Here is a 14185-nt window from a genome sequence, read left to right on the forward strand (position 1 = left end):
GTTCCTGGTATTTCTCACTTCTTCTCTCTTCCATCTAGACCTAAATTTTTAACCCTGAGATTAAAGAAATAATTGCTACTCAAAACCAAAACATTTTCATAGAAATTTACCATTTTTGAAGTGTGTCTGTTGGCCGCGTGCTGCCCTGGGCTGGAGTCCCTCCCGAGCGAAGGCCCAGCCCCTCGGGGCCCGCAGCTGCCCTCCCGGGCCCCGGGCCACCTCTCCGCTCTCCTGTCCCTCCGTCAGGCCCTGTGCGGCCTGGAGCAGCCTGGGGCCAGCTCTCCGCCTGTGCGCAGCAGGAGGTCCTCAGCCGAGTGGGAGACCCACCAGCGGGGGCCTGGGGCTCAGGCGGTTAGACACCGACTTCCGCTCAGGTCATGGTCTCACGGTTCGTGGGTTCGAGCCCCGCGTCGGGCTCTGTGCAGACAGCTCGGAGCCTGGAGCTGCCTCCCATTCTGTGTCTCCCTCTGCCCCTCCCCTGCTCACGCTGTCTCTCTTTCCAATATAAATAAACATTAGAGAAAATGTGAAGAAAAACAGACTGGCATGGCAGGAAGGGGCACCCGTCTCCATAACTTTAGAGGGAGCGTGCCCGCTTTCCCGCCGTGTGCAGCCTGTGCCTCTTGCCTCTTCCTTTGCGGCACCTCCCTGTGCGTGGACGGAGTCTGGGGACGCTTCTCGTAGCGCAGTCCTCGCCCTGTGAGTCCCCTCCCTCCACGGTCCCTGTCTGCCGACTGCGGGCTGCGCGCCCTCCTGTCCCAGGATCGCCCCGTGAGCCCCGTGAGCAGACCCTGTGCCCAGGCCCCACCCCGTCCCTCACCTGCGGCCTTGCCCTGCGCACGGTGTGAGCGCGGCGACCTTTGCTTCTCTTCCCCTCACTTCCGAGGCTGGGGTCGTGGTACCAGGGTGGCCGCCCCTCTGTGCCCCAGGGTCTCCTCAAATCCAGCACGCCAGGACAGAGAAGTGTAGACGCCCCGAAGTCAGCAGTGCGTTCCTCACATCGATCCCTGCCACTCAAGAGGAGCTCACATTGATGGTTTACGTAACCCCCTCAGGAGCCCTGTGTGTTTCCATCCTGTCTTCCCAGGGGTAAACTGAGGCTCAGAGAAGCTAACGCTTGCCCAGGGCCGGGCAGGGGGCAGGCAGCGCCTGGCCGTGGGTGCATGGCGGCCATTGCGTCACTTGATTTCGCGGCTCCTCCCCGGCACAGGCACCCGACGGACTGTGTGGTCCTGACGGGACCGGTAGCCGCGGGCCGCCTTCTAGATCCCGTGTCCGTTTGAATTCCCATCCAGCAGTTTATGTACAAAGGTTTCGTTGAAACCCAGACAGTGAATATTTTTCATGATCTCACTTTTTCTTATACTAATTAAAAGATGTTATTTTCTGTCTTTAATAGATCATTTGGGAGATTTTTAAGCAGGTTAGGAAAACCAGCTGCCAGATTTTAAGAGGTTTAATAGATGTTGTTTCTGGCAACACAATGACTATCTCTGTAAATAAACGTTTTCAAACATCTGATTTCAAAATGTCTTCATGCTCCGTCTACATGGGAAGGAGCAGAGGCAGTGAGACCAAGACTGGGGTCAGGATCCCGTCCGTGCCCGCAGCTCCCGTGGGCGGCAGGCCGGCGCGGTCGGGGGCAGAGGCGTGGCAGGAAGGGGTGTAGACAGCACCCGGGTGTAGACTGCCTCCACCGGCCGGTCACCGCTGACCGCTGCCTTCGCCTCGCTGCGGCGCCTGGAGGGAGAGTGAACCAGCGCTTCTCCGTCCAGTGGCCGCGGGCGGCGGCGTGCGGTCCAGGGCGCCCCGACGCCGCATTTAACCAGCATCTCCTCCTGTCGCCCAGGTGAGATGCCTCAGCTCGTCAGAGGGATGAAGCTGTTGAACCAGGCCGACCCCTGTGTCCAGGTCCTGATCCAGGAGACGGGCGAGCACGTGCTGGTCACAGCGGGCGAGGTCCACCTTCAGCGGTGCCTGGACGACCTGACGGAGAGGTGAGATGGTGGCGGACGCGGGGCGGTCACGGCCCGCAGGTCAGCGGGGGGCGTGTGCCCTGGCGCACTAGCGCGTGGACAGAGCGAAATGTCCTCCGTGCAGACGTGAGCTGCCGCGGCGCCACTGGGCCTAGCGTGATTCTGATAACGCAGCATGGACTCTGCGCTTGAATGGGGTCACGGTCTTAGGTCAAAACGTCTTCACACGTAGGTGTTTTCCTTTAAGCGTGCGCACTCGCAGCAGGTCAGAGCGGCCAGCACCGAGTCAGGCCCCAGGCCGCGGCCGTGGGGGGGCGGACCCGACCCCTCGCGGTGCCGTCCCAGGCTGGCGTGGGTTTATCGTGGCAAGGAGGGGGCAGGCTGGGCCGCTCTGCGTGGACTCCACGTGCGCGGAGACCTGCGTTCGCGCCGCTCTGATGATTCGCTCGAGCCAGACCCCGGAGGCGTCCTTTCTGGCTCGTGGGGCCTGTGTTGCTCGAGTGTGTTGTAGGCCTGCGGTCCGTGTCCTTCAGAGAGGCCGAGACCGCCTCCGTCCCGGCCAGCAGAGAGCACTTAAACGTGCCTCCTGTCCCAGAATTTGTCCAGGCCGTACGTTGTCATGTTGTAGGATGTCACCGGTCGGAGCTGGTGTTCCCGCTCGTAAAAGGGGTTCGTTGTTAAGAAATACGTTCGCCGCTTACTAACGACGTGGAAACGCTTCTCCCTGTGTGTGTGGGCTGTTTGTTTTTCTCCTTCAGCGAGCTGCCTTTTCCTGGGCCTGCCTTCTTGTTGTTTTGTAAACGTGGGGGCTGTGCTAATTGTAGCGATGATGACAGGAAATCAACATCTTAAACAGGACGGGACGGTCACTGCGTGAAACACGGTCTCGTTTCATCTTTGCAACAGCACAGCTACACCGGTGTGAGGACTGTCCCCTTCAGTTCCTGCTCCCCCCGCGGCACTCCCGCTCCCAGCACGGTACTCCTGCTCCCCCCGCAGTACTCCTTCCAGCACGGTACTCCTGCTACCTCTGCAGTACTCCTTCCAGCACGGTACTCCTGCTACCTCTGCAGTACTCCTGCTCCCAGCACAGTACTCCCACTCCCTCTGCAGTACTCCCGCTCCCAGCACGGTACTCCTCCTCCCAGCACAGTACTCCTGCTCCCCCCGCAGTACTCCTCCCAGCACGGTACTCCTCCTCCCAGCACGGTACTCCTCCTCCTAGCACAGTACTCCTGCTCCCAGCACAGTACTCCCGCTCCCTCTGCAGTACTCCTCCCAGCACAGTACTCCCACCTCCAGCATAGCACTCCTGCTCCCAGCACAGTACCCCCGCTCCCTCTGCAGTACTCCTGCTCCCAACACAGCACTCCTCCTCCTAGCACAGTACTCCTGCTCCCAGCACAGTACTCCTGCTCCCCCCGCAGTACTCCTTCCAGCACGGTACTCCCACCTCCAGCACAGTACTCCTCCTCCTAGCACGGTACTCCTGCTCCCAGCACGGTACTCCTGCTCCCCCCGCAGTACTCCTTCCAGCACGGTACTCCTGCTACCTCTGCAGTACTCCTGCTCCCAGCACAGTACTCCTCCCAGCACGGTACTCCTGCTCCCCCCGCAGTACTCCTTCCAGCATGGTACTCCTGCTACCTCTGAAGTACTCCTCCTCCCAGCACAGTACTCCCACCTCCAGCACAGTACTCCTGCTCCCAGCACAGTACCCCCGCTCCCTCTGCAGTACTCCTGCTCCCAGCACAGTACTCCTCCTCCTGGCACAGTACTCTTGCTACCTCCGCAGTACTCCTCCTCCCAGCACAGTACTCCTCCTCCCAGCACAGTACTCCCACTCCCTCTGCAATACACATGCTCCGAGCACAGTACTCCTCCTCCTGGCACAGTACTCCTGCTCCCAGCACAGTACTCCTGCTCCCAGCATAGTACTCCTGCTCCCCCCGCAGTACTCCTGCTCCCTCCGCAGTACTCCCAGTCCCAGCACGGTACTCCCGCTCCATCTGCAGTACTCCTGCTCCCCCCTCAGTACCCCTGCTGCTCCTGATAGAATCGGGTGGGAACAGGTGCGCTCCCAGCACCGTGCACAGGGACGCTGTGGAAACTTTTGATGGAAAGGGGTGTGTTCTCAGCTCCATTTCTCACTTTCAAATGGTCTTGTGGCCCTTTTCTCCTGTAAATGTTCTGTGGCCGCAGTTAGTACAAAGCAGAAGGCAGACCATTTTGTTACCATTTTCTCATGATTTCTAAAGATTAGAGCAGTGGTATGAGAATAATGCTAACTGAATAAATGTTAAGGTGTATTTTAAAATAATAACAATTCTCAGGAGGGTTGTTTTAAAAAGCCATTGAAATGTCATGTTAGTTTTTGGGGTCTTTGAACTAAATTACTTTGTCTATTTTTATACTCTGTTACCAATTAAAATCCATGTTAAATAACCTCACATTTCTCATGCCATTAACTCCTCTTTTAAAAAATGCTTTTGGGCACTTACAGTTACATTTCAAATAATATTTCCCTCTAAATCTAAAATTGATTCTAATTAATGATTACTTATTTGTTTCTTTGTTTGGTCTTTTCATTTTTACCTTCTGGTTTTCATTATGGGTACTTTTTAATCTCAGGAGGAAAACTGTAGTTTATAATAAAAGGAATTAGTTTCTTAGAAATATACTCTTAACACAGCATTGAAATATTTTAATAAATCAGTATATTTTGGAAACTACTCCTTGTAAACCTTTTCAGAAGATATCCTCATCCAAATGCCTGACAACACTGTATACTAACGTGGAAGGAGGCTAACAGAAGCCAAAACGTACCTGCTTTTCACAGTAGGTACACTGCGTTAGTAAGAGACTTTCTGAACGCTGAAGTGTTGGCCCGCTTTCCCTGAAATTCCAGTCCCTGACAGCGGTGGCCCCTCCCCCTTCCTTTGCATCATGGCCGCTGTGCCAGAACTGACCTGGAGTTCAGGCTTCTGGTCCCCTGGGGCCCACGTAGGAGGGATCCCCTGTCCCGCTTGTATGGACGTTAGCAGGGAAGCCGCTGGCCCGGGTGTCGGGGAGGACAGCGGGCGGATGGACGTGCGGCGCCCGGGGAGCCGCCTGAGCCGGTGTCGGCAGAAGGCCACTGCACCCTTGTGCCCCCAGCAGCCTGTCTGAGGTCAGGGCGCCCTAAGGAATTGGGTGCTGGGTAGCTTATCCTGGGCTATGAAACGTAAGAGAATATTATGAGCAGTTTTATGCCAATAATTTTTTTTAAGTTTGTTTATTTTCAGAGAGGGAGAGAGGGAGCATGTGCAGGGGAGGGGCAGGGAGGGAGAGAGAGAATCCCAAGCAGGCTCTGTGCTGACAAGAGACAGGGCTCGACCTCACAAAGCGTGAATGATGACCTGAGCCGAAGCCAAGAGTCAGACGCTTAGCTGACCACCCAGGCGCCCCCAATAAACTTTAAAGGAAATGGACAAAGTCCTGGAAAAATCTGACCCATGAAAAAAATAGAAAACCTGATCATCTTATAACTATCAGAAGAATTCATATTGGAATAACATTAAAACTATCAATCAATGTATATTTATTTACCAGATTAACAGGAAAAGAAGAAAAATCATCCCAGTGGACAAAGGAAAAGCATTTAATAAGATTCAGCCTTCACACATGATCAAAACTGTCAGCAAACCGGGAATAGAAGGCAGTGTGTCTGGAAACCTGAAGAATATCTTCAGAGTGGCTAGAGCAAACGTACTCACTGTCTTTGGGATCAGAAATAAAACAAGGTTCCCCTGTAACAAGTCTGTATAACTGTACTGTAGGTCTTGAGCAGCAACATAAAGAGAAAATAAAGATACGGGGGTTGAGAAGGAACAACTGACACTCACCGTTTGCACATGATGTGATTGTGTGCTAGTCATCTGGAAGGTTCTAGAAACAGGATTAGTAAGATAACTTAGCAAGGTTGCTCTAGTCAAGATTAATATCCAAAATAGACGACATTTGTATACCATTAATAAGCAGAAAATGAAAGTTATTTTAAGGTTACCATTTATAGTAAGAGAAACACCAAATGTCTAGGAATAAAATGTGCCCAGATTCTAGGCCTTTTGTGCAAAAACCGTAACACAAAAGAAGTATCTACCATCTTTGCGGCTTAAAACATTTGTATCATAATGATGGCAGCTTTTCCCAAGCTGATCGCACGTTCAGGGCGCTCCCAGTCAAAACCCGCTAACTGCATGTGTTTGCGGAACTTGACAGGTTGATTCTAAAATCTGTGTGGAAATGCAAAGGACCAGTAAGGACCAAGACCCTTCAAGAAAGTGGGGCAGGGTGGAAGTTCTGGCTGGAAATCGAAACTTACTTCAAAGTGCCGTTGACCCGAGGACAGACGGACAGACGGGCAGACCAGGGCCGTGAGCACCAAGGTGAGGGGCAGGGCGACAGCCGGGGCACCCGCCTCTCCGCGGACGGTGCCGGCAGCTCGGACCTCTGTCCTCCGTCTGGGAAAACCTCTGCCTCATCCTGAACTCAGAAACCTGATCCAGGTCCATTGTGGGTTGAAGTGTGAAAGGCAAAGTCATACAGTCCCTGGAAGGTAACAGGAGACTGTTCTCAAGACCTCGGGACGGGGACGGGCCGCTTAAATAAGGGCAGTCAGAGCACGATGAGGAGTAAGAAGGCGCAGCCCAGGGTTAGAGGACACGTTGTCACATGCACAGTAAACACGGGACCCGGGGTGTGAAGAATTCCTACCAGTAAGCGAGAGCGGCGGCGGGCCCTGGACGGTGGAGCAGAGGCTTGGACCGGTGCTCACGTCACCGAAGTCTACAGACCAAGTAGCACATGGAAAGATACTCAGCTTCCCACCAGTGACCGGAAGGAAGTTAAATCCAAAGCGGGGTGCGTCTGCGTACCCACCAGAGGGATTGAAATTTGCAGGACGGTGCTGGACGGTGCCCGAGATGGGCAGTGGGAGTCCCTGTCCATAACTGGTGACCCTGGGAGCTGGTAGGACTTTGGAATACTCTTCAGTATTACCTTCGAAGGGGGGGGCGGGTGCTTCTTACAGCTTCTGGTCTGAGCCTGGCAGATGTGCCTTGTGAACATTCGTGGCAACGGACGTTTCAGTAGCCCCCAAACTGGAAACAACTCCAGTCCAGGGGACAAAGTACGATAAATCCTTCCCATGAAATTCTATACTGTAACCTCCATGAACATGGATGGATATGTCAGAGCGTAACTCTGAGCAAAGAACCCAACGGGGGAAAGAAAAAGATCGGATCGTGTGCATGTATGTACGCAGCATGAAGAGCACACCGGGCTGGACTTAGAGTACGGTCGTCACAGGTCCAGGGATGAGAGTGTTACGGAAGGGACTCGAGTAGAAGTCGGGATAGCGGTTCTGTTCCTGGGGCTGGGGGAGGTCAGACGGGGCCTCCTGAGGCCTGGCAGCGCTCTGTCTCTTGCTGGCACTTTCTGTGGGTGTCACTTTGTGGTCACTCACAGACCAGCAGGTGGTTGTTCGTCACCCGTTCCACAGGACTGTAAAATTTTACAGTTGCACCTACATTAAGAGTATGCATAAAATTCTGGAGTTTTCTAGCTCTCATAGGACAGAGCCTGCTTTGTTTTTAAAAAAATTTGTTAATGTTTTTTTTTAATATTGAGAGAGAGACAGAGCATGAGCAGGGGAGGGGCAGAGAGAGAGGGAGACACAGAATCCAAAGCAGGCTCCAGGCTCTGAGCTGTCAGCACGGAGCCCGAAGCAGAGCTCGAACCCATGATCCATGAGATCGTGACCTGAGCCGAAGCCGGACGCTCAACCGACTGAGCCCCCGGGCGCCCCAGAACCTGCCTTCTAATATGTGAGCTCCTTTTTCCGCTTTCACACACATTTTCAGAAAGACGTTACGTGCCCGAGCGAGAGGCAGGGGCCCGGCTGGCCTGTCCAGGCCAGAGGGGCTGTCAGGGCTCTGAGCGGCCGGATCTCAGGAGGTCGGCGACGGCAGGAAGTCGGGGTGGCCGGAGCCCGCCGTGCTCCAGCAGGGGCAGGGGGGGGCAGGAGTTGGTTCCACAGGGCCGGGGCTCTGACAGCCGTGGGTCCACAGGTGCTCTGCACGTGGGACGGGCCTGCGCATCGCCTCCCGTGGCGGCCAGTGCTTCCCCGCAGCCTTAGAGGTGATCGGTGCAGGACCTCCCGGGACCCCCGGAAACCGAGGGGCTGGCGAGCCTCCCAGGCCTTCCCACTTTATAGCGCGAGGAGAAGATGTGTTCGCTCTCAGAGTTTCAGTAGCTGTGCAGCTGTTCTCTTGAATGTTCTAGGAATGTGACCACATTTCCTCTAAATAATGACAGTTTTAAAAATGTTGTCCTGTGCCTCAGATTTCTAAATGCTTTCATGTTTTTTAAATGAGGAATGGGTATTAAGTTTTATTGAATGCTAGTTTAGCATTTTTACAGATGGTTATGTAGATTGATCACTTTATTTGACATTTTTAATGTGCTGTATTATTTTAACGGATCTCCTAATACAAATAAACTTTTATGCCCCGTGATAAAAGCTACTTTGTGGTGTGGTGAAATATTCCGTTAACGTGCTGTTTAATTTTTCCCTGTCGCGCTAACTGGGAAGACAGTGGGCTCTGAGCAGATCTGAGTCTGAGTCCCAGCCTCCCCACTGACCAGCTCTGCCACTTCCGCACAGTGACCTCATCTTTCTTTTTTCTTTTATTTTTTAAACTTTTTTTTTTTTAACATTTTTATTCATTCCTTGAGAGACAGAGACAGAGCACAAGCAGGGGAGGGGCAGAGAGAGGAAGACCCAGAATCCGAAGCAGCTCCAGGCTCTGAGCGGTCAGCACAGAGCCCGACGTGGGCCTTGAACTCATGAACCCCGAGATCATGAGCTGAGCCAAAGTCGGCTGCTTAACCGGCTGAGCCCCCCCGGCGCCCCTTAATCCCTCTGATCTGGTTTTCTCCTCTAAACAGTGAAGATGCTCACATGCCTACTAAAGGCAGAGGACGTGTGAGACAGCACATTGCATCAGCCGTGATAAGTGATGAGTAGAAAGAGAAAGTACACGTGTATCCTTTTTCCCCTTGTTATTTTAGATTTTCTGTCTGAATTCTTCGGGAAGGTTGAACTGGGGGTTTGTGTGTGCGGTCTTTGAGGTTCGAAGATGAAGAAGATGTATTTTATTGCATTTTTTAAAACATGAAAATGTGTGGAGCACGTCCTCATTTACATAGGAAGCACAAAATACATGTTGACGATGACTGTAGCTCTCATTTTCACTCGTAGGCACAGGGCCTGGAACAAAGGGATCCTTTTTTCTACTAAGTTTTCAGCTTCGGTTCCAGTGTAGTTAACACACGTGCTGTGTGAGCGTCAGGGGCACAGCGTAGTGAGTCCGCCAGTCTACACGTTACTCGGTGCTCGTGATGGTGCACTTTCAATCACCTGTTTCACAAGGCATATTTTAATACAGTGTCAGGAAGACATCCGTCCTGTATTTTCTGTAACAGAAATAGCACTGAACGATCACAGCATTGAAATGAGCTAATCCTCGAAAGTGAACGCACTCATGGCAAAACCAAAACCTTTCTTGGAAATCATTTTTTTCACGTTATTTTATTCCACACATTCTGGTCTGTTCAGGCCCCATATTCTAAAATCAATTAGATTCCATTTTACCTATTTTGGTAACAGACTATTTTTAGAAAACCACCCACTTATTGAGTTTTCAAATTTAACCAAAAAGAATAAAATCAAATAAGCCAGATAGATACCTTCCCCAGATCCACAGAATGTTCTACAGAAACCAGGAACAAATCTAGAATCAAATGGGAGCCTTTCAAAAACTTTTAGTATTTAGTTCCCTTATTGAGAAACGTTTCCCAGAGAAAAGCATTTTTCCCCGATCCCGGGATTTCACATGACTTGGACGTGTGAACACACACATCCATCCACACCGCCGACGGCAGAGACCAGCCCAGAGCCCGAGTGTTCCCTGGGAAGGAAGTCGACACAAAATAAAGATCCGGTGGTTTCCTTGTCTTCAGAATCGATCCACACCAATTTCCAGAATCTACCCGCTGTGAACTTTTAACTCACATGGAAGAAAGTGTGGCATGAAGCTAAACTTGATAGCCTGCGGAAGAGGGGCTTTCTGAACTTGGTACCCGACCGAGGTGCAAGGCTGCGGGCCAGCACAGTCACCCCGGCCCCACGCGGCCGTTTAAAATTAAAGTCAAGTCAGAGTAAAACTTCACCTCCTCAGTCACGCCGGCCACGTGTCAAATGCTCCGTAGTTAAGAGTGGCTATTTAAATTTAATCAAACAAAGTGAAAACTATCTCCTCAGTTGTACCTGCCGCTTTTCAGCTGCCGGTAATCACAGTGCAGATTGGGCACATTTCCATCGCCACAGAAAGTTCCTGCTGAAGCTGGTGCTCCAGACAAGGTCCTGGGTCGTGGCAGCCCAGCTGTGAGCCTCCTTATCAAAGTCCACCGTCAGGGTTGGACCGGGTGCCCTCAGCTTCTGCGGTTCCTTGTTTAGAGTTAAAATCATTGAGCTTTTCTTCTCTGGGTTTTTTAATTGGCAGACTGTGTTTTAAAAAATTCGTGTGTCAAATCGTACAGAAATACTTGTTTTCCATTCAGAACAATTTTATCTAAATAGATGGTTTATTTATTTTGACAGTGAGCAAAGCAGTGACATTCTAATGGAAGCACGGAACTCCCTGGAGGTCGCTTCCCATTAGCAGTGGTGCTTTCAATCCAAAATGAAACCGGTGTTTGAATTCTGAGAGAATGTAACGTGCTGGTCTTTCCTGGTGAAATAACTTTCGTGTCTCCGCCCTGCTGCAGAATCCTCATCATGTCTTATTTCTGCGTGGGAGTTTTGATGCCATTTTTATCGTAACCTTGTTCTTTCTCTTGAATTTGTAGGTTTGCGAAGATTGAAATCAGCGTATCTGAACCAATCATTCCATTCAGGGAAACAATTACCAAACCCCCAAAGGTCGACATGGTCAATGAAGAAATAGGCCGACAACAAAAAGTGGCCGTCATCCACCAAACTCGAGAAGACCAGAGCAAAATCCCGGAAGGAATCCAGGTGGACCCTGAGGGGCTCGTCACCCTAACAACCCCCAATAAGCTTGCCGTGCTCAGTGTTCGCGCCATGCCCCTTCCAGAGGAAGTCACGCAGATTCTGGAAGAAAACAGTGATCTGATTCGCTCAATGGAGCAGCTGACCTCCTCGTTGAGTGACGGCCGGAACGCTCAGACGATCCACCAGAAGACCCAAGAGAAAATCAGCGAGTTCAGAGGAAAACTAGAGCAGCACCTGACAGGGAGAAAATGGAGGGGCGTTGTTGACCAAATCTGGTCGTTCGGCCCGAGAAAATGCGGGCCCAACATCCTCGTCAATAAAACCGAAGGCTTCCAGAATTCGGTGTGGACGGGCCCAGCTGTCAAAGTTTCCGGAGAGGCCAGCAGGTACCGAGACCTGGGCAACAGCATCGTGAGCGGTTTCCAGCTGGCCACCCTCTCTGGCCCCATGTGTGAGGAGCCCGTCATGGGCGTCTGTTTCCTTCTGGAGAAATGGGACCTGAGTAAACTTGAGGAACAGGGGGCAAGTGAGAAACACGACCAAGAGCAAAGGGATGTGGTGCCTGAGGGGCAGGGGGGCGCGGCAGCCTGTCCTGGCAGCGGTGAAGACAGGGGGCCGCAGGATGGCGGCTCCGAGCCCTCGGAGAAGACGCCCCCGAAGGGAGAGTCCTCGCTCACGGACTGCTACGGGCCCCTCTCGGGACAGCTCATTGCCACCATGAAGGAGGCCTGTCGCTACGCCCTGCAGGTGAAGCCGCAGCGCCTGATGGCCGCCATGTACACCTGTGACATCATGGCCACCGGGGACGTGCTTGGTAAGGAGGGGTGAGGCCGCGGGGGTCTCTGAGGGCGGAGGACTCTCACTCACCTGACTTTGTCTTGCAGAAGCTATGCCGCCGTCGTGTAGCTCCCTAAAGCGCTCCGGCCCCCGAGAGACAGGCGCCTTAGACAGTGGAGTGGTGACGGGGAGGGGCCGTGACCACCAGAGGTCTCCCCGTGGGCGGCAGGCAGGCCCCTCCCTGTGCTGACGGTCCCGGCGTGAGGGCTAGCGTGCAGTGGCCCTCTGTGCATAGCCCTGCGGGTCCCGGGAGGCAGAGTCTCTGGAAACCATCAGAGAGTGAGGGGACGTTCTTACACGCCTGAGGCCACAGGCTGTAAGCGCTGGGTCCCTTGGGAGAAGAAAAGCCTCGGGGCCTGACTCACCACTGACCATGACCTCAGATCCTACTCCCGATCTTTCTGTCCCCGGGAGATCTCTGGGCTCCCTGGAGGCACACAGCCCTGGCACTTAGCAGCCGCGTTTGCTTTTGGCGGATATGACCTCGCGGAGACTTACTTTGCTCACCTGGAGAAAGGAAGGCAGCAGCTGAGCAGGGGCTGTGAGATCGCCCCGAGCACGCGGGGCCGGGGCTCGGAGCTCTGCCGTGGGTGGGACAGTCCAGGACCGACTGCAGGGCCGGGCCGGCGCTGGGGCTGGGGGTCTCCTCTGAGGGCCTCTGAGTCCGTGTGTGCTTATTTGATGCTCTTTTCAGGAAGGTTCTTTTGCTGCTCAGTTCTTAAAAACAGATCTCGAAATTGTCGGGGTATTGTTTCCCCAAAGAAATAGGCGCTTGCATCCACGGGTGGGTTCCTCCGGGACGGGCCGAGCGTCCGGAGCAGCGTCTAGTGTAACATGTCCCCGCGGCGTCCCTCGCTCACGAGGCCCACACAGCCTGGTGCCGGCCTCATCGAGTCCGCAGTGCCGCCCAGCTATTAAAACACACCGGTGCTGACAAAGCCCGGGCACGCTCGTCTCCCTGGAGCTGGCACCCGGACCCTGACCGACTGCCGGGGGGGACATGGCATCAGAGGGTCTTTTAAAAGCCTCCTGCCCCTCAGGCTGTGGGGGGGCCTGCCCTGCAGGCAGGGCGGTTTGGGGGGATTGCCCCTCTGGGGTCTGACGCTCTCTTGCGTTACCTGTAAGCACGTGAGAGAGCAGCCCTCGTGCCCCTGTAAACCAGGGTTGTGTGGCTCGGGGGCGTCACCGCGCGGGGAACGCAGGAGCCGTGTGGGTTTTGCAGGTCGGGTGTATGCGGTCCTGTCCAAGAGGGAAGGCCGAGTGCTCCAGGAGGAGATGAAGGAGGGCACGGACATGTTCACCGTCAAGGCCGTGCTGCCTGTCGCCGAGAGCTTCGGCTTCGCCGACGAGATCCGGAAGCGGACGAGCGGCCTGGCCAGCCCGCAGCTGGTGTTCAGCCACTGGGAGGTGAGGGCGCCGCGGGGCCTCCGCTCGGACCCTCGCCCGGCAGGGGGGGGGGGGGCCACAGGGCTGTCTCCTCCAGAAGGTCCTGCGGGTGTGTGGCCCGTGACGCACATGACCATACTCGCTCTTCGCTTTTGCCCGATGTCGAATTTAAGACGCGGAACATTCAATCCCGTTTCCCTTTGAAGATAGCGCTTAGAATTGTTTAAAATTTATTTTTATGTTTATTTTTGAGAGAGACAGAGCACGAGCAGGGGAGGGGCAGAGAGAGGAGACACAGAACCAGAAACAGGCTCCGGGCTCCAAGCTGTCAGCACAGAGCCCGACGCGGGGCTCGAACCCACGAACGTGAGATCATGACCTGAGCCGAAGCCGGAGGCTTAACCGTCTGAGCCCCCAGGCGCCCCAGCACTTAGGACTTTAAAGGACAATCACAGACATTTCGAAAGTGAAACTCTTGGGAACTTCCCTTCTGGGGGAAGTCACTTCGGGGCTTAGAGGGAACGGTCGTGCTTCTTGGCAAGGGGCAGCTGTGAACCCCGTGCGTTCTAGAATCCTCAGTCTGCCCTCTGCGGTCGGCGCTCACGTGCCGTGGGCTGAGAGGGTTCGTCACAAGCCTCACTGTCGGGGTCGCAGAGGAAGACGCACCTGTGATTAGATCCGCAGCCGCAGGTCCACGTTGCTGGGGAGGAGGGCGCCGCGTGAGGAGGAGGAGGACCCGCGGGCGCCGGGGAGGAGGGCGCCGCGTGAGGAGGAGGAGGACCCGCGGGCCCCGGGGAGGAGGGCGCCGCGTGAGGAGGAGGAGGACCCGCGGGCCCCGGGGAGGAGGGCGCCGCGTGAGGAGGAGGAG

General features: G+C 54.2%; 1 protein-coding gene across 3 annotated transcripts in view; it reads left to right on the top strand.

The window, feature by feature from the left end:
* EFL1 (elongation factor like GTPase 1) overlaps positions 1-14185 on the top strand; it is an 84243-nt gene that overhangs the window by 63579 nt on the left and 6479 nt on the right. For 2 of the 3 annotated variants that reach the window (XM_029950542.1, XM_029950544.1), the window contains 3 exons: positions 1850-1997; positions 10929-11908; positions 13154-13338. In XM_029950542.1, the coding sequence (XP_029806402.1) occupies positions 1850-1997; positions 10929-11908; positions 13154-13338 (1313 nt within the window). The remainder of the gene's footprint in view (positions 1-1849; positions 1998-10928; positions 11909-13153; positions 13339-14185) is intronic. The other variant, XM_029950543.1, reaches the window with a different exon arrangement.

Source organism: Suricata suricatta, chromosome 9, assembly GCF_006229205.1.
Source record: "Suricata suricatta isolate VVHF042 chromosome 9, meerkat_22Aug2017_6uvM2_HiC, whole genome shotgun sequence".
Lineage (NCBI taxonomy): Eukaryota > Metazoa > Chordata > Mammalia > Carnivora > Herpestidae > Suricata > Suricata suricatta.